The sequence below is a fragment of the Pipra filicauda genome, unplaced genomic scaffold (genome assembly GCF_003945595.2).
Source record: "Pipra filicauda isolate LSUMZ 115617 unplaced genomic scaffold, ASM394559v2 scaffold15_size4787011_pilon, whole genome shotgun sequence".
Classification (NCBI taxonomy): domain Eukaryota; kingdom Metazoa; phylum Chordata; class Aves; order Passeriformes; family Pipridae; genus Pipra; species Pipra filicauda.
In genome coordinates, this window is record NW_024104096.1 from 2074860 (window position 1) to 2094379 (window position 19520).

The following is a 19520-nucleotide window of genomic DNA, read 5'->3' on the forward strand; positions in this document are numbered from 1 at the left end:
TTCAGTGGACAGAAACCTAAGCACAGCATTAAATAACGTGGTCCCACAAAACAATGTGTTCTAGTACTCTTTCAAGCAAAGTGAACAGCAATCAACAAAATGTAACAAGGCAGTTCACTATAAAGGAAATAATCTGTGAACTATTTAAACTATTGAGCAAAAGCTACTAATAGCTACAAAAACATCTGAAGTAGGAGAAAGGAACTCCATTAAACAAAAAAAATTCTTCCCCTTAGGCTCAGGATTGCAAGATTACCCAAAATTTATTAATTTAGGAAAATCTTGCCATCCAGTCCATCATATTCTTCAAAACAAGTTTTTTTTACTTTTATCGTGACTGGCACTACAGAGTCTTCATTCCCCTACCCAAATTTGAACTAAATGTTCATAACCTGAAAGTTATACCATTATCAGGAAAAAAGCAAGAAAATGGGTCAGCTTATTTTATATATAATGTTGTAAAAAAATAAGGAAACAGATTAGTTCTAAAGAAAATGAACAAAGCACACAGAATTTAGGATTATCAATTTCTACTGTCTGGTGAAACCGCTATATTGTATTTCAGGGTTAGTTTAAGCTTCTGAAGCCTTTGAAAAACCTGCACGTTGGATCAAAGCACTTTAAGGAAGATATACAAACATCTTCTAGTTACAGAAATTTGAATGTCTTGAGTATATTTTTTATGAAAACCTTTTTTCTGAATCATGATTATTATGTCTAATTTCAAAGAATTCATGGGACACAAGGTGCATATTAGCTAGTCTCTTTTCTTGTTACATAATTCTGTTTCCCTAACTTCAAAGATCACTGTTTGCAATTCAGATGCAGTTGCAGTGGAGGCACATTCACCTGCTATTTGACATTTTTATTATCTTCAGTCTAAGAGCACCTTCTGGCTTTTATCTATAGCAAGAAGCTCTAGGAAAACTGTATTGGTAAGAGACATAATTCATGACGTTCCCATAGTAAAAACATACTGATAACAATATTTTTATCCAATCTTCTAAATGTGATTAATGTCTGGGCTTTAGCCTAGACTGTCTAAAATACTGATCTTAGTGTGAACTTCAGAATGTGAAAACATGACTTCAAAGTCTGTCTTACTGCTAATAAGCTGAAAATAATTAAGTCTTATGGAAAACTATTGAATAACAGATTTTTGGCACTTATTCCAAGAACTCTGAAAGGCAAAATTATAAAAGCAACTAATTCATGGGAGATCAATATGTTAAAAAAATCCCCACAGATAACCAAGAAATATTGGGAGAAATGAGAAATATTAACACAATCTTAGAAGAGTTTAGCTTTCTTCCTCAAGTAGCAGAGAGATAAAACTGTCTTTTGATAAAATAAAAAGCAACCTATATAACCTACCACATTACCTTCTCAGTATCTACATCCTCTTCTTCAATTTCAGGAGCTAAATAAAACACATCACAAGATTCTAAATGAGAAAAGAAATCAGAAATAAAAGGTAAGACATTTGCCTTCTTCTCCACTCCCCCTCTAAGGACATAAAAGTCAAGCATGCAATGTATTTGTTTACCTTCACCTTTTGGAGCAGAAAAGAGGATATTTCCATGGTAGTCAATCAGCACGGAGTCCAAACATAAGACCACTGCAAAAGAAATCACAAAAGAGCGAGGCATAATAAGTATCTGTTCCTGTAACTATTTGAAACTAATAAAAATAAATAATTTAAAAAAGAATTTGCAGTGTCAGCAATTACCCTACGATAAATGATGCTTTAAATAACACTTATGCTAGAACAGATACCGGCCAATAAAGAGACAGTAGATGTGTAATTACCCAAAGCAACTCCTGCAGAACAAAGACAAAACCTGGAAGTTTATTTTCTTTTACCCAGCACTGAAAAGGTAAAGAAAGAAACAAAACATAAAAAAAGAAATATAACAGGTAGATGTGCTCTAGTCTTCTCATAAATTATCTGTTTTTTTGATACGTTATCTTAAGCATTTAAGTCTCTCCTTTCTTTCCTCCTCTAACCCCACAAAAATAGAGGGTCATTATCTGGAGAAAGCTGAGACATACGTGGCCAGATCCAAAACTCCTCTAGGTGTGACAGGATATGAACTGTTTTGCACAGTTATAATCACACACACTCTCTCACTGAAGAAACATTACAGAGGTCAGTATGTGCAAGGCCATGAAATTTTCCATGGATAAAAAAAGAAATAATGGAATTCTAAAACTATTTTAAATGATGTCACGTCTTCAGGAGCTTAATATTAAGGTCACGAGATCACGTTATCTGATGATGAAAAACTTGTGATAACAGTGTCTCTCTATTTAATAACTTCAAAGCATACTGTAATTTAATGTTTCAGTATAATAAGCCAACTGGTCAGCAGTGTAGTCCTGTCTTTGTGGACTACCATCAAATACACTGTCTTCTTATTAAAAACAGAGTACTAGAAGAATAGATTCTTGCATTAAATAAGAGATTAAAGCATTAAATTGATTAATTACTTAAAATATTAAATAGTTCTAAGAGAAAAATAAATATTAATTTATTATTAAATAAGTAATTGAAGAGGTCTCAGAGAAAAAAAATAAAGTAAGAAAAAAAGGAAATACTACTTTTGCTTTTCTAGTTACTCGTACAAAACACATAAATAAAGGCTTGTCTACTACCTTCAATAATATTTAAGCTGGACCTGAAGCATGTGTCTTGAAAAGCAAAGCCTTCCTGAATAGGAACCTTTGCTAGTTATTTCTGCAGAGGCAGCTTCATGCTCACTGTCCTTGCTTCTCAGCAGTTAATGCCTCTGGGCCTGCAACTGCCACAAAGTTCATACAAACCAGATCTCAAGGCGTTCAGTGCAATGTACGAATTCTCACTTGGGCTCCCTAAAGCATCCATGAGCAACATGTAAGCAACATCCTCTGATAAGAGGAGAGGAAATAAGTAAAGTCTAAATGGAGGTTACAAACAACTTTTGTAGCAGAATTGAATTAGAAAAACACATGAAAAGGCTAGCTTTGGGTTATGTTTTCTTAGCCAGATAATTTCTGCTTAGGATAATGAAAAAAGTGTAATCAAGGAGGAAAAGTGGAAGAAAAGCATAAAAGTGGAGGAAAAGGTTAAGTTAATAAATAAATAAACCAGCTTGTTCCACCTTTCATATATTTAACTATGACTCATCAGCTAACAGTCTTATTCTACCATTGTCAAGACAAAGGATATTTTAACAATATATATTCAAAATATATATCAGGTTCGCCTTTAATTATTTATTCCAAAGGATGCCTAGAGAACTTAATGTTTGTATGTAGGCACCAAAGTAGTAATACCACTATAAGTCTTCCTACAACTTCCACACAACTACTCTCAGAACAGGCAGAGAACCCTCTCACAGAAACATTCTAAATCTGAAAACAATATTGAACTTCAAGGCAGCTTTATTTGTCAAATATAGCATTTTAAGTAAGGTGTCTTCCATTTGGTGGTTTGTATCATTATGTTTACTTCTGTAGGCTATGTAAGGTTCAGATGACAACTCTTTAGTATTTTTAAGACATGCATTCTGGGTGGATGTAAGTGCAGTAACAGAGGCTACCTATGCATATTAAATTAGAATCTGAGCCATTATGTGCAGTCATCTGAAATCTTCACAAACATTAGGAACATGTTATGAGGCTGAAATAATCCTTCTGTTGCAAGGTATATTAAATACATAGTTTTACAGGTAACTTTTCTCAAAGTGCTCAGAAATCTTCATTTATGGTTAATTTCCTTTCAAACAGTCTTATATCATAAAAGATAAAATAACTGAAGCTGAAATCCAAAGAGATGCACTAAGTTTTCTGTACCTTACTATCCAATTGTTTATATTCAGTTACAGACTTCAAACTCATCCCTGTTCAAACTCTCAAGAAAATCAAGGAAAAGAAAGGGGGGGGGGGGGCTGGGAACCTCTGCTCTGTTTATCAGAACTGCTACAGGTTTTCCATCAGTATAAGCTAAACCAACATTCAGAATGTCTATGGAAATTTAGAATGGTCTTCTTCTGAGTTACATGCAACATATTCCAATTTTGTCAAAGGACAGTTCCCCGTTCCTCTCTTAGAAGTTTACTTCTGATAATTCTTCTGTAAAATGAAACATGGGGGATGTGGAAGGAGCAATGTCATAACAAGACCTTGGATGCTTTAAAATGACAAAGCCCTGTATTGTCAAAAATACATCAGGAATCATTTGTCAGAAAGAAATTCAGGCAAAAGAGGAGATTTTAGGTTTACATACATAGATATATATATATATATACGCATACACAAAATTTATTTCCTCCTGCTTTCAAGTCATAAGTACTTTTCTTAAAATTCACAGTACATTTTCTACATCCTCAAAACATCTAAACCCCAAATTTTTTTCACTGCTTGAAGTCATAAAGATTAATTTCTGCTGCAAAAGCCATCAAATTCAGAATAAAGAAAAAGAAGGTATTCTATATATACGGAAGAAAACTTCAATTGAGTAAAATTTCTAAGTCATGATTTAAGAGAGTGAAATCAGAAATATGGTCTATTTTGTTCTGTACACAAAATGAAAGTTGAGATACTTTCAAACAGAATACAGAAAACATTAAAATGGTGAACATAAATAACAAGGCAAAATATTTATTTTCAAGATTATACCTGGATAATCTATGCAAGTCTGTAGAGCACATAAACACTCATGACATAATGCCCAGAGTTCATAATCTTTCAGAGGTCTTCCATATGAGGACAACAGAAGTTTTAGAGAGATCCACTGAAAAAAAAGAGTGAGGATGCAGAAAGTTATTAAAAATAATCACAAATTAAAAACCTTTACTGGTGCAATGAAAAAGTAAATCCTAATATAAAACACATTCAACTAAAAAGCTACAAGAAAATATATTTATTGCACTTACCAGTAATGAATTAATACTACTTATTAAAAAGCATGGCACAGTTAGCTAGCTGTATAAATGAACCAGTAGTTTCTTAATTGCATAATGGAAGAGCAATTCAAGTGAGATCTGAGCAAAAATAGAAGGGCTTCAGGAAAAGTGAGCTGTCTGGAAGGTCTTTCTTACATATTAAGGAAAGACTCTTTTAGAATGTCTACTGTGTAACAGACATCTTTTATGATGAAACAATTACATAATTATAGGGACAACACTTAGACTGAAAAACATAAAATTCAAATGATTGCTATCAACAAAAAAGTCCCACATTCAAATTCTGATTTACCCTGACAGTTGCATTACATGTCTTACCTTAAAGATTTCATCAACATCTCTTGTTCTTCTGTGAAAGATCTTAACAATATTGACAGAATTAATGACAGATTTAATTGAAGTCCAAGCACATAGTACTTTTTTAATCACTGGTTGCTCAATTTTTCATAACAGAATTTCTTTTTCTGGTTATCAATTTAGCTTTTGATACCTGGCATAATACCTTATTGTGACAAAGGTACTGCTCCATGGAAACTTACTGTTCTTCAGAGACATGCTTTACATTTTGTGATTTTTTTTGGGGGGTGGTGGTGGTGGTTGGTGTGTGTTTGTGTGAATCTAATAACTTGACACTGACAGCAGTGCACAGACATCTCCCTGAGCAAACCATGCTAATGGCAAAGCTTATCTCTAGTAGCGGCCCTTGACATCAGCTGGACTTTACAATCTCCATTCACCTACAAAGGTACACTAAAAATTCACTGCAGGCAGAAATGTCCAAGTTAGAGCAGATCAATCCACCTATTTTTAAAAAGGGCACAGCACATTTTCTGCTGTATATGCAGTTCTGAACTAGTCAAATTTAGGCCATTTGAATTGGTCTAAGAAAGGAATTACCAGAAGCAATTCAGGACTAACTCAGGAAAAAACAATCTTCCCCTACCCTCTGAAAACCCCCCAACAAACAAAAAAAAACAAACAAAAAACCCCCAATCGACCAAGCAAAAAAATCACTCAAAACCAAAAAAACACCCCAAAAACCCTCCAACCAAACCAGAAACACCCCAACACAAAACTGAAGCACAAGAGACAAACAAAACTCCCTCTGAACAGTTCTGTTGTTTTTGCAGACACCTTTATAACCCAATCAGTATTTGTAAAATCTAAATAGACTAAGGGTCCCTCTCACACACCAGTGGCAGTACACTGTTTGACAAATTGGCCTCTGCACTGTCATTTACTACAGTCAATTCTTCATGATCCTGTGTACAAAACGCCCTTCAGTGAGGTGCTCTTTGGGTTTTATCATAAAATATGTGATACACAGACTACTGTATTGAATTCATAAAGATCAACAGCTTCAGTGCAATCTATTGAGAAAAGAACCACATTAATTTCTGTAGCTGAAACTTTGTTGATAATTTAATATTAACCAGAATACCTTCTCAAAGAACACAATACTTTGGCTTGTACTGTTTAAATATCTTTGAAGGTGAACCAGGCAAACCGTAATTTTTTAACAAGATGTGCCACGAAACACATCTTTTGATTTACTGAAAAAGTTTTATATTCTGTCTACCTCCAACGGATAAAATGAACTTGGTGCTTTTATTCTATCCTCCATTGTGGCACATTGCAAAAATTAGTAACTTCAGCACAGACAGATTTGAAGCCAGGTGATAAGACCCAGTTTCATTCTCAAGTTTTGCTATTACCAGCACCCTGGAGTGCAAAATTCTTTCATCCATGTGTTCTTTTACTGGAAGCTCTTGAACTGTCTGATAAAAAGGCATCAATCACACAGCAGGAAGGAAAAGGCCAGACAGTCAAAAGAATGAATTAGTCTAGAGAACATACAAGATACTGCTTCATACTGTTGACAGATTACTATTCTTGATCAGTACTGTGTTTCCCCCTCTACAGCACCCTGGTTCTCAAATATCTTTGCTCATGGACACTTGACAAAGAAAGGAGCAGTCAAATCTTCAATTTGGACAGCTGACATGAGTGAGAGAAATTTCACAGACTGACTAAAACATTAAGAAGGTTTTGGGATTTGGGAATATTTTTGTAATAAGTACACACTAGTGCCACATGTTTCTCTGTAAGAAACCCCTCCTCTTGAAGTTTGTCTCTAGAGGCTCTAAAAGCTGCAGCGAAGAAAGATGGGACTTCCCCTACTGCATATACAAATCCCTCTCACTTCAGGAGAAGATGATGAATGGCTAGCAAGGGCAAGGAAAATCTCTCACTAAACTGGAGACTAAAGTTAGCTGTACAGCAGAAAGCTGAAAAGTATTTCTCATCAATTCTGGGATATCCAAGCTCTTTGGAATAAGAAAGAAATGGCAGACAGAAATTTAAGCACAGCAGCAAAGCAGGAATAAACTCTAAGAGCAGCAGCAGAAGTTTATAAGAAAGAGGTGTCAATGATTGATAATAAAATAAGAGGATGAAGAGGCACCAGAAAAATTCTGTTTTAGAAGAAAAAAAAGTACATAGTAAAAGCAAATCTTAGCAGAAGTGAGAATCACTGCCATCCACAAAATAGCCAGATCAGTCTGAATCAGAAAAAAAAAGGATGTGGTTACAGGTTGGTGAACTTTGTTTAAAAGTATATCCTCATTGTTTCTCCGGTAAGCATTCTAAAGAAATAAGAAACTTCAATATTAATATTGCTACCTAGTATTTGTATGCTGGTTGTTCTTCTTTGATGCTAATTACTATCTGCACTGCTATTGTCTCTTACTCAAATTCTAGTCTCTCCCCACCCTGACCATATCAAAAGATTAATTTTTTTCCTGGAAGAAATATCTGAGAAGGTCATTCTTCTAGTGTCCTGATTATTTCAAATTCTCACCTTCCTACATCAGAAAGAGAATTGTGGAAGACTTCAGATGTAAACTGAAGGTGCAGACCTGCTGAGGACCTTGTAACTTCTTGTAGCAGTTATCCCATGTAGTCAAGGTACATGATAAGTCATATTTCATCACACATTTTGCATCTGTGACGAAAACCATGTGCAGTCTGGTTAAAACAGTTTTCAAAGGAAAATAATACACTTCTCAACCTGAAGTTAGGAGGCAGTTTTTATGGAAGCCTCAGTCCTTAAATAAAGGTATTTAACATAATGCACCTCATACCTCACCTTTTAGGTATTTAACACAATGCACATTTTAATTCCACTGAATCTGTTAACTGTAAAACTCCTTATTTTGGCATATGTCTCAGGTTTGGTCATTTCAGTTTTTAACATGCAAGTCTCTGATTCATGGCTATTGCTATTTTGTAAAACAAAAAAATCCCCACTCAACCACCAAGAAAAAAAAATCTGAAGTGCTGGAAAACACGATTAAAACTTTTTAGTCAAACCACCTGTAGCACATGTTGTTTCTTAACTATCTATTCATATATTTTAGCAAATCAAGCTCAAGACAACTGTTAAGCATTCATAAGGCCTCAAGTCCACTTCATTTAAGCCATTAACATTATTTTAATATTGATGTTCAACATTCATTAATATATTATCACTAGTAAAATTGCACCAAAGAAGAAATAAATTTATAATCCAATGCCTCTTCCTGGTTTTTTACATGTTCTAAACCAGAATTTTTTGTAACAGAAATTATATATCTCAGTTTTTAAAATATGAAAAAGTTTTTCACTGCACAGAAATTTTGTTAGAAAATATGAAAAAGCCAAATGACCGATTCTTGCTTATAGTTGCATACTGGGGCCATTTTGTTTTATGCCCAAAGATGGCATTTTAAACCTCACTTGTTGGAAAAGTGGCTTTTTTTTTTGCAGTTCTGCAAAAATCATTTATGAGATCTTTTACTTAACTGTTGGTACCAGAATTGTAAAACTCAACTTTTAGTAAAGCATTCAGACTATGAAAACATACTCTATTTCATTAACATAATGCTGGCGTGTTTTAAACAGCCAAAAAAATATTTTCATCATTCTTTTCTTAGTAAGTACTATTTTGGGAATTGACAACTTTTCTTTCCTTCAAGTGTTATTTCCCCAGTGTTAAAGTGTCAGCCTCTAGCTACATGGCTTTTCACTTTTCTCATGTTTGACAGGGTCTGAATGACCAACAGGAAACAAACTTGCATATGCCATTAACCCTTCCCAAGTAAAGCCCATAGCATTTATATCACAGAGAAATATTTAAAAGGATTAGAGATGAGACACACCTGATTGGAATGAAACTGGTTAGAGAAATAAAAGATCCCCACTCAAACTTGAAGTGAAAAATATTTATTTATGGCATGCAAAACTCTAAAAGTTACTATGAAAACCCTCACAAGATACATTGCAGTAGCCAGACAAAAGCAAGCAAGTATTTTTAGTAATGCTTACTAGCAGTAAAGCACACAACATTAAGAAGCAGTGTTGGAGTATCAGAAAAATACTGTCCACTGGAGAAGTACTGACAGGCAAGAAAAAAAACTGTCTGTTCTCCAGAGTAGACAAGGTTGATCTTCAACCGGATGGGACTGGTATTGCACCTTTTCTAAAGAACATGAAATATTGAAAGAGATGCTAGACATATTATTCTAAAAGCTCTATATGCTGCAATCATGGCAATCTGTTATAGAAAACTAGTGAAAGAGCAGCACTGCAAAGCTTCTGAGGTATTTTCTATTTACCCCAGAAGATAGAAATCACATTAGCTGGGCCTTCACACTTGTGCTTTTGCAGTAAATGAGCAAACTCTCAGACTTAGGTATTTGGTAAAATTCTGGCACTAAGAAATGAAAGGGAACTTGAGAGAGAGACATCAGTTGTACTTTTATCACATAAGGCATAGCACAGTATGGTTTTTCTTTTTTGCAATTGTCAGGTAACACAGAGGGAAAACCTGCTATGTTTCAGAAGCCTGAGGAATAAAATCTGTTTTCTAAAAGGGAAAAAAGAAGCTGAAAACATTAACCCCTTCCACTGTTCTAAGAAGACTTGTAATAGAGTCTGCAATACAGTTTAATGACTACTAAAAATGAATTACCTTCCTTCACAAAACAAAGAAAAATTACCAGGCTAGAAACTCAGCATTTCAGGAAGCTATTTCAGAAGTCTAGGTGTTGCTCACTGATATTAATATATTTAAAGGGTTTTTTTTCCTCCCTACAGCAGTTAAATAGTCAAAGAAGGTTTTATTACATTTGCTTTTTTTGTTCGCTTTTTGTTTTAAGACCAACAAGATTTTAGTAAAGAACATAATATTTTTAAGTGCCAGAACTTGAAAAATTGCTGGAGTCAATTACTAAAAAAGAGAATATAGAGCATGAGTCTATCAAACACTTCTTCTACCGAAAAGACAGCTGTAAAACTCTGATACCATAGAGAATCACCACCCTGCTGTCTTCCTTTCAGATTGTATATATCACAACACTGGTTACTAGGGTACCTGGAACAAGAGGTACCTTTTCTAATTCACTGTGATTGTCCCATGAATTCAGCAGGAGCAGGATAACCGTTGGAAGAACATTTGGAAGAATGAAATTCTGTTCAGGCTGAAAGAACACTTCATTTAAATTGATGGTTAAATATTTGAAGAAAAAGAGGATTTCAGAAGTACGGCAGAATAACCTGAAGACGTATTTTGGTTTATTTTCTCTGTGCCAGTCTCAAGTGCTGCTGCAGGAAAACCAAACAGCTTTTAAATCATGCAAGAATTCTGGGGAAAATTATTTTCCTGATACTATCTTCATGTACCGAGAACTAAACTGTTGCCCTGGTAATCCAGTAAGGACAGAATACAGTCTTATTTCAACATTTTTTTTGCTCCTTGGAAAAGAACCCCTATCACTACACTTAATTTATGTTCACAAGTGGTGGCAGAAAAAGATAAAAAAAAAGGATGCGTCTACAATAAAGGGATCGTTTCTCCGAGTCTGAAAAGAAGAATGCATTTGCAGGATTTAAAAACTAAATAAAGGATTTGATATGCATACAATGAATAACCCCCTCAGAGAGCAAAACCATGCCATGTGGTGCTTATCCATAGCTACTATCCTCCTGAACTATGAATTTAATAAGTGCACATGCTATTGAGGGGAGAAGAGACAAGAAAGGGATAAAAGAAGGTAGGACAGAATCTTCAGTTTGCACTAATTTTTTTAGCTATGATGAACCAAAGGCTCTTTACACACTTGGCAATCATAGGTTACTGCTCCAGTGGAGGTGTTCAGGCAAGGTGAAAAGAAGGATGGATAGAGATTGAATATAACCCTGGGTGCCAGTGCATGGGATAGCTGGAAAATGGGCTATTGGGCAAAGAGAACAAGGCTGAATTGCCCATAGACAAGCAAAGAAAAAACCCAAGATCTTCACTTAAGCATAATTTCTGGAAACACAACGTGAAGTTTGTGCCGCTCATTTTTATCAAGCCACAGCAAGGCTGGAGAAGCATAAATCATCCTGCAGTTTCAGCCAGCAGCTCCCCTATCATGGGGATTCCTTCAACTCTGAGTGTGGCACAAGAGAAAACCATCTAGTCAGAGACCAAACTTGTCCACCCTGAGATATGTAATTTGAACAGAGGAGACCATACTACAAAGATCTATCAACAAATTCTGGTAGATTCTCCCTCTCTCATTTGGCTATTTATAAAGACTAAATGCATGAGACAACATATTCATCATATTGTGCACATATTTGAATTCTATAACGAAATATACATAACAAACATAGAGACGGCAATTTAAGAACACAGAACAAATACAGCATAGGTACAATTTTCAAAAACTCAAATGTACATGTCAGATTTAAAAGAAAGTGGACTCTTTCACCTCCTGAAGCAGATGGGATACTGCCATTGATTCCAATGAGGTCAGGTTTACAGTCAGGAATTTTGCAATTTTCATAAGCACCTGGGAGGCTCACTTCAAGGCAGTGAACTTTATGCACTGACAGTAACATGAAGACTTAAAAATATACATATGTTTTGGTCATGGTTCTCTTACAAATGTAATCAACTCTAATGCTGCTCTAACATGCTAGTGAGTATACTCCATTTGTAAAAAAAAAAATAGAAAAGTTTAAATGGAAGTTGATTTTGCAATACTATTAATTTCACTGCAGCACTTTTTTTTTAAGTAAAGAGGGAAAAAGGATCACCATATTTCCAATATTAACTCTTAAAGTGTGCAGATCAGCAAAATTCAATTTTCCAGGACGCTAAAGGGGACGAGGGGGGAAGAAATCACACAGTATTTAAGTCATCTCATCTCCACATAAGTGACTACAGCAACTATATAATGAAGACTTTATTTTTACTACCTGCTCATTACTTTTGATTTCTGAACCTCTGCCTCCACAAAGATTATCTTCATTATTGTTTGCACTCATTGCACCGTTGCTTAATTCTGGCGACCTAATTAGGTTTGATCCATGTCTGTTCCCACGGGGTTTTGTTGTTAACACTGAATCCATCTTGTTAAATTGTGGTACATAATTTTCATTTGACCCTTGAAAAGTTTCAGAAGAGTCTTCCAATGCCAGGTAATTGTCTAGCATTTTTGCTCCAGCAATTGACTGATTTGGGCCTTTTAGCATACCAGCCGGTTTTAGCATTTGACAGGTAGCACCAGAACAGTCTTCTTTGTGATCAGATGAAGCAAAACCTATCTTTTTACTATTAATAAGTGACACATGTTCTTCTAGATTCAAGCCAGACACCTGCGTGCATACACACGGAGCTTCTAAATGACGATCATCAACCTGGTGATTCTTTGGTTCTGTTTCTGGTGGACTACTAATAGCAAATGAATTAAGATTTCCCTTTGAAAAAGCAACCTCATTATTATTGTCTAGAGGTAGCAACTCTTGTGTTAGGAAGTTATTTTTCCTAGCTAGTGGTCCACTGTTGGTTACAGAAGTAAAAAAGTTATTTGTATCTGCAGGTTCAAGTGGCAGCTTTGGAAAGGTTTTAATTTTTCTCAAAGAACCTTTCTTAAAAATGCCATCTCTCTCCAGGTCAATAACACATGATTTTATATCCAAAGCAACACTAGCAAAGCCGTCAGCATACATTGCATGTTTATCCTCTTCTTTGCTCTTTTTAGTTTGAGTTGCAAGGTGAGAATGTTGAGTTTTGTCATTATCCAGATCAATTTGTGTTTCCTTTAAACCACTTTCTCTGGCAGTCACCATGGTAACTACAGAAGAGCTGTTATGACAGGTAGTCGTCACATCTTCCACTGCAGACGAATCACCTGCTATGTTGCTTTTCTCATTTGAATACAATTTAGATCCCAAGCTTCTCTGACACATTCTTCCCTTCCACATGTTATCACAGACATCTAGATGAAAAAAAGCAGATGTTTATATTAGATGTGTATTTAAACCTTCTAATCTTTCCTAGTAAATCTTTATATTGCTTTTTCTGCCACTACTGTTATGTATCTTCAGTATGTTAAACAAATTAACTATTTCCAACAAGTCACTTTGAATCATAAGGGACAATCTAAATATATTAACTATGTTAATTAAGAGTCGTGTGTTCCCTGCTCCCCACCCCCAACCTACAGATATATAATAATGACTTTTTGAAATCTAGAAAGGAACCTATAACAGGAAAGCATACAAACATAGTCTTTTAAAAATCATTGTATTTAGTTTAGAACTTCAGATTGCCTGACATATATATTTTAAGGTTACCTTGAGAAGCACCAAATGATTCAATTGAAAGAACTCTTCTTCCAACAGCAGACAGACTTCGACAAATATTACTTGATGAAGCAATCTTCATTTTTTCTTCACATAATGACAAAATGCTCTAGAGAAAATTAATGTTAAATACTCATTTAATAATGAATAGATTTGCGAATTTTGACTAAAGCGAGTAATGTTAACTCCCTCACTACATTTGAATTTATACTACACTACACTGGAGGTCTTTCTCGCACTATTCATTATACTGTGTGTTTCTATTATGTAGTTGAATTAATTTCTCGTTTTTACCATGGGCTATTATGAAATCATTTAATACAGTTCAAGTTTTAGCCTACAGTTAGAACACCAAGAACAACTGATAAAAATTATCTTGAATGCTATTCTTTATGAATAACATACTGAAAATGTAAAAAGCTAGCATTTAGTACTTTTTTAAACACGCAGTGATTCACTTGAATTGAGTGACATGGGCAGGATGATGAATGTTACTGAAATTACATTAAAAGTAAACCCCACATCTTTTAAAAACTGCAAAATACAAATATCTAGAAAGCATTAGAGAAAGCCATCAGATCACAAGAAGTAACAGTATTTCATATCTCTAATCTCTAGCCTGAGCACAATTTGATGGCATTAGCACTGGTCTCACACACAATTAACTACAGATATTCACACATTTAAAAACCTGTCCCTTTGGGCAGGAAGCAGAAGAGAGCTGCCTTTCCAAATGCATCCCACCATCTCCTCACACAGCTCTGAGGAGATGCTCTTCCCCATTAACTTACTCAACTGCTCTTCTGATATTGTGAGTGGAAGGTGCTGTAGGTTCACACACTGGAGAAAGGAAGGACAGGAAAAAGGGAGCCAGGACTGTGCTGGAGTCCAGCAAAATGCCTAGGAATGCCTATGTGTTTTCCCTCCATAGAGCTCCCCCAACTCCATTCCACCCAAGAAAGTGCCCAGTGGAAAAGGAACAGAAAAGAACCTACTCACAAAGTGATCTTTACATATTACCCTAGACCAGCCCTGACACACACTGGTTTTGGGTTGGTGCAAGTAGTCAGCAATAGCTGACTGGGAGGTGATAGAGAATGCTATACAATCCCTCCTCTGACTATGCTACAAAGTAAACTAATAAAAATACAGCAGCTGATCAAGCAGGCTCCATGTCAGGTACAGTCTCCTGTCTGGGCAGTCCTCAATTGGGGAGCCAATACTTTTTGCTTTATAAAAATGAATCTATTAATTCTTCTGTTGCAGCACTCTTTCTGCAAAGTATTGATTACAAGTGCCAAACCATTTAGAATATACACTATCAGCTCAGGAAAAAGAAAAATCTACAAAAAAACCCCCACAGACAAGTAGATAGCACTGTTCTGAAGTAAAAGAATTGAGCCCAAGAAAAGTCACATTGGACAACTGTTATTCTATGGCTACATTCACAAAGTCTGCAAAAACATTAAAGCAAAACTTTCACATATTAATGTGAAATAATGTTCTATTAGGTAACCAACAGAATATAAATTCTTCGAAAACATCAGCTTGAAGAATCCTATACAGTTTCAAATTATTTCTAACTAAAGGTAAACTAAGAGGCTAAGTGGAATAAAATACAAAATCGAATAAAGATATATAATGAAATATTACTAAGTTTTTACATATTTGCATAAAAACAACTTAGTAGTAATGCTTTGAACAACACTGCTTTGAACATGCTAAGGAACAGAGGTTTCCCGTGGCATGTCTCCCTCCATCCTCTTCTTAAATGCAATCCAATCATCCTTCAAACTTCACAGTATAATGCCTGTGCTCTTATTTCTAATGATTCTCTCCTTGTAAACTAAATATTAAATGGGAAGAAACAGTTAATGAAATATTTAAGTCCACCTGCGTATTCACCCAACCCTCTTAAAAAAATCAAAGCACTGTCAAGCATCTACATCATCTTTTCAGTTTGTGTCTCCATTAGAGTAGGAAAAAAAGATTAATTTCTGCTGAGTCTGGAAAAACCTCAGCTTTCTTGCAAAACCCGAGCATATCAAGACCATCTCTCTGTTAATGAGAACACATACAGAAGTATTTGTCTAACTTTTTTTAAACAGAAAATTATGTAGGGCTGTTTTACCTCAATATCTGGCCTATTTTCAGGATTCTCTTCTTGCATTTGTTCCAGTAGAGTGTGCAGATCTTGGCCAAATTCTGATTCTGTCTCAGGTTCTACTATATATTCTATTGCTGCTTTCAGTGTTGCACCCAAAGAATAGATGTGTGCCTGCATGAAGTTTAAAAAAAAGACATTAAATATGCTACCAATTCTCTCTCTTCTGCCACCAAAGCTTCAAGATCACACAGGACACAGTTTACACTGTTTTCAAATTTAATTTACAATGTAACAGTTTGCTGAAAAGGCGGTCTAATTTAAGCAGGAGGAACAAAACCAGTTTGAGTCCTGCTTTGGGGGATAAACTTGTTGCGAACAAAAAGAAAAAATCTTGTGGGGTCCAGCTAGAACTTTTTTTTCAGTATTACATGTATTACATCAGCCTACAATTAAACATAAAACTCAGACTTCTGTGTTTGTGCAAGTATTAACCTAGAAGCATGCTGGGAGATTGAAGTGACATTCCTCTTAGCAGAGAAACAATATATTAATTTGACAAAAAGCTTTATATATAGTAATATTTTATAAGTGCTATCAAGCATAAAGAAAGCGAGCAGAAAAATTACAGCATAATACCACTTGTTTCTGGAGACACTAAAGAATTTTAAAAAATATTCCATGTTTGCCACCTCTGCTTTTCTTAAAGTTCACATCCTTGTGATGAGCTTCAATAAAAACAGCGGTGAACCAGTATTTTTTTAAAATCCAGTGCTAATGCAACAGGTTTGCCATAAAACACACCTATCTCTTAATTTTACAAGTATTCTGCTTCTTGGGAAAAAAACAAAAAAGATGAAAAAAAAAAAAGACCTTAGATCTTGCTTTAGTGGTAATGGTAATTTATCCATGATGGCCTGTATTTTATGTTCCCCTCGGAGAACACAATTCAGTAAAATTTATAAGCAAGCTTTTAAGTCCAAGTTTGTGTAAACATTTCAATGGTGACGCAGTATCACCAGGAATTCAAGTGCACTGAACACTGCCCTCTCAGATTTACAGATACATACATAAATAAAATAATGACTATAGTTGTACACTAAATCTGGTTGTATAAATGCATTTGCTATATGCTTTACTATTTCTTATCCTAGAAAGAAGACTGACTTGAAGGTTAAAAGTAATTTCCTCCCTCCGCTCACCCCCTAATTTTATCATTAAGGTGCTTTTGTCTCTAAAATGTATGAAGGGGAGGTGACTTGTTCCACAGGTATGCATATATATTCACTTTCTAGGGAGGCAAGGCACCACCATGAAGGGTGCAACACCACCTCATCAGGAAGTGCCATGTGTATGAGGTTGTAGCTTGGACAATTCCACTTCTCCGCCCTCCTCCATGCCACCTCCAAATCAAGAAAGCATAAACTAGTGCTGACTGCTGGCTCTGAAGCCTTGATTTACCTTTGGGACACATCAAGATTAGGACAAAGGTCAGAAAAACAAACTATATGCCATCTGATCTAAAAAGAAAACAAATGTTTTCCAAAGCAGTAATTTCAATCTCAAGTTCTTCACTATTATACAATTTCATCATTAAGCAGAAGAGGTAAATGAAGATTTTTGTTTTTCTTTTGAAAATCTCAGAGAAACTAAAACAGGAACTGTTATGATTTTTATTTTAGTTTAGCAGAAGAATGAATGTTGTTCACCTATTTCAAAAGCAAGGGTTACTTTCCCCCCGGTGCCTCTCCCTTTACCACATGAAGCTACTATAACCCACTCAGTGGGAGCAGCCCTACTGAACTACACCCTTGACAGACCAGAATGTTGGTTTTCTTTTCTGGTACGATAAAACAGATTATGTTAGCAAAAGGGCACAAAACTATGAAGCCTGAGCAAATAGCCCACTAAAAAGGTGATGGAAAAATTTATTTCTTCAGTTACCACTACCTTTACCCATACTTATTTCATCTGCAGGAACTGAACTCCACCCTAGATTAAGAGAACCACTCACAAATGAAGTACAACTCCTATTAATAAATGTTTAGAGCTTGATGGTTTACAATCCACACAAGTTAACTTGCTATATATAAAACTAGCTAGGTAAAAATTAGCACTACTATAAGCCTGCTCAAGACTGAAGGCCTGAAGAGATAACCGGCTGTGAAATAAAAGATTAAACAAAAATCTAGATTTACATACTTTATTTCACTTGGTGGAAGAAATTTAACCAAAATTCCTTCCCCAACAGGAATTTATGATTGTTTTAAGGTTTTTTTCTGCAGACTATTTCATAAGCTTTTGAACAGTGAAGAAGTGTACAGTGTAGAACTTATTCCTTGATTTGACATTAAATACTCTGTTTCAGTAAGCTATGCCATTTTGCATTTCTCACTGGACAACATAACAGAAAACTTAACATATAGTTAAAAAAGAATAAGGAAACAAGGACAAACTTAAAAATATAATACACCTCTATTTAAAGAAACTTTTGTATAAATGTATTATTGTACTGGGCAGTTTAATGTTCTTGATATTAGTAAGTTATTCCACGTATATTTGATATGATCTGCAACAAATGACTTCACCTATGTTCCACAAAATGACTATTAAAGAAACAAAACAATCACTCCTCTAAGAACTGGAGGGAAAAAACCATACTGCACGAGTTGTGAACATCTGCTACACAGACCAAGACAAGTTAGATGAAATTATGTCATAATAGTGTGGGGACACTTTCGAATTCTAAACAGAATAACCTCTCTTCTCAAGTGAAAAACTTCTGAACAGAATAATCTCTCTCAGTGAGAATTTTTTAAGAATTCAAGTATTTACTATAATACAGAAAAATTGAATACAATTTCATGATGTTCTCCAAAAGTGGGACAGAAAAATAAGGAGCTTAAAGGCAACAGAAGAATTGGCTTTTACAAATTTTCTTCATCCACACAAGGATGGATGCAAACATTATAGGACATAGGAACAAGAAGGGCAGAGCAACATATTACCTCATCCCACTTTTTCCAGTTAATAATTTCTGTTCACAGTGGGGTATAACTCATATCCCCTAGTCTGCCTTTAAAAGCACAAGTGTCTGACATGCAAGTGGACAGGCTTTAACTCCATTTTCCTGTCCTGTTTTAATGAAGTTCACTGCATCTTTTCTTGTACAAGAGAAAGGCCAGTCTCACATTGAATAAAGAAAGACTTTTACCTCCCCACACAGAAAGTTGTTTTGTTGAGATACCTCCTTTCCTTTGACATGCAGAAAAGCTAGTTTTGAAGGTGGTCATTTTAAGTATAGTTTGTAATTAATTTCTATGTTAAAACATTTATTGGGAACTTCAAATGCAGCTCTTTAATCAGTTTCCTGAGCTGGCAGTATTCACGGTTAATGTTACCTGAAGTCTGTCAGAACTGGAGGAATGAGAAAATGAGTTTGTGATCATCCACTAGGTGGGGCATTCCCCAAGTTAATGCATCAAATCTCCTACTTATCACACTGTTTAGGCTCAGGAAGAAAATTTCACTTTCTGGAAAAGGAGAGGAAGCTGGATATATGCGATAAATAAGGCAAATTCTTAAATATAAAATACATAATGCTCACTAGAAGTGACTGCTCTCAATGAAAACAATCTCACAAGCAAGTTAAGGATTTTTCAGTATGCTCTACGGAGGGTAACAATTAGGAAAGGACAGCAAACTACCTTTCTTTTTTTTTGGAAGACCAGCCAGAACTGGTACTGAATGTTATTAAAGAATTAAGAGAGCTTTTTTCCCCTAATTTCTGAAAA

The 19520-nt window shown here is 35.2% G+C and overlaps 1 protein-coding gene across 4 annotated transcripts in view; it reads right to left on the minus strand.

Annotated features, from left to right (window-relative positions):
• The window catches only part of KNDC1 (kinase non-catalytic C-lobe domain containing 1), a 61054-nt gene that overhangs the window by 20811 nt on the left and 20723 nt on the right, over nucleotides 1-19520 (minus strand). For 3 of the 4 annotated variants that reach the window (XM_027710919.2, XM_027710921.2, XM_039379190.1), the window contains exons 4-9: nucleotides 15754-15900; nucleotides 13614-13731; nucleotides 12234-13255; nucleotides 4660-4774; nucleotides 1547-1618; nucleotides 1383-1444 (exon numbers count right to left, since the gene is read on the minus strand). In XM_027710919.2, coding sequence (XP_027566720.1) covers nucleotides 1383-1444; nucleotides 1547-1618; nucleotides 4660-4774; nucleotides 12234-13255; nucleotides 13614-13731; nucleotides 15754-15900 — 1536 coding nt within the window. The remainder of the gene's footprint in view (nucleotides 1-1382; nucleotides 1445-1546; nucleotides 1619-4659; nucleotides 4775-12233; nucleotides 13256-13613; nucleotides 13732-15753; nucleotides 15901-19520) is intronic. The other variant, XM_027710920.2, reaches the window with a different exon arrangement.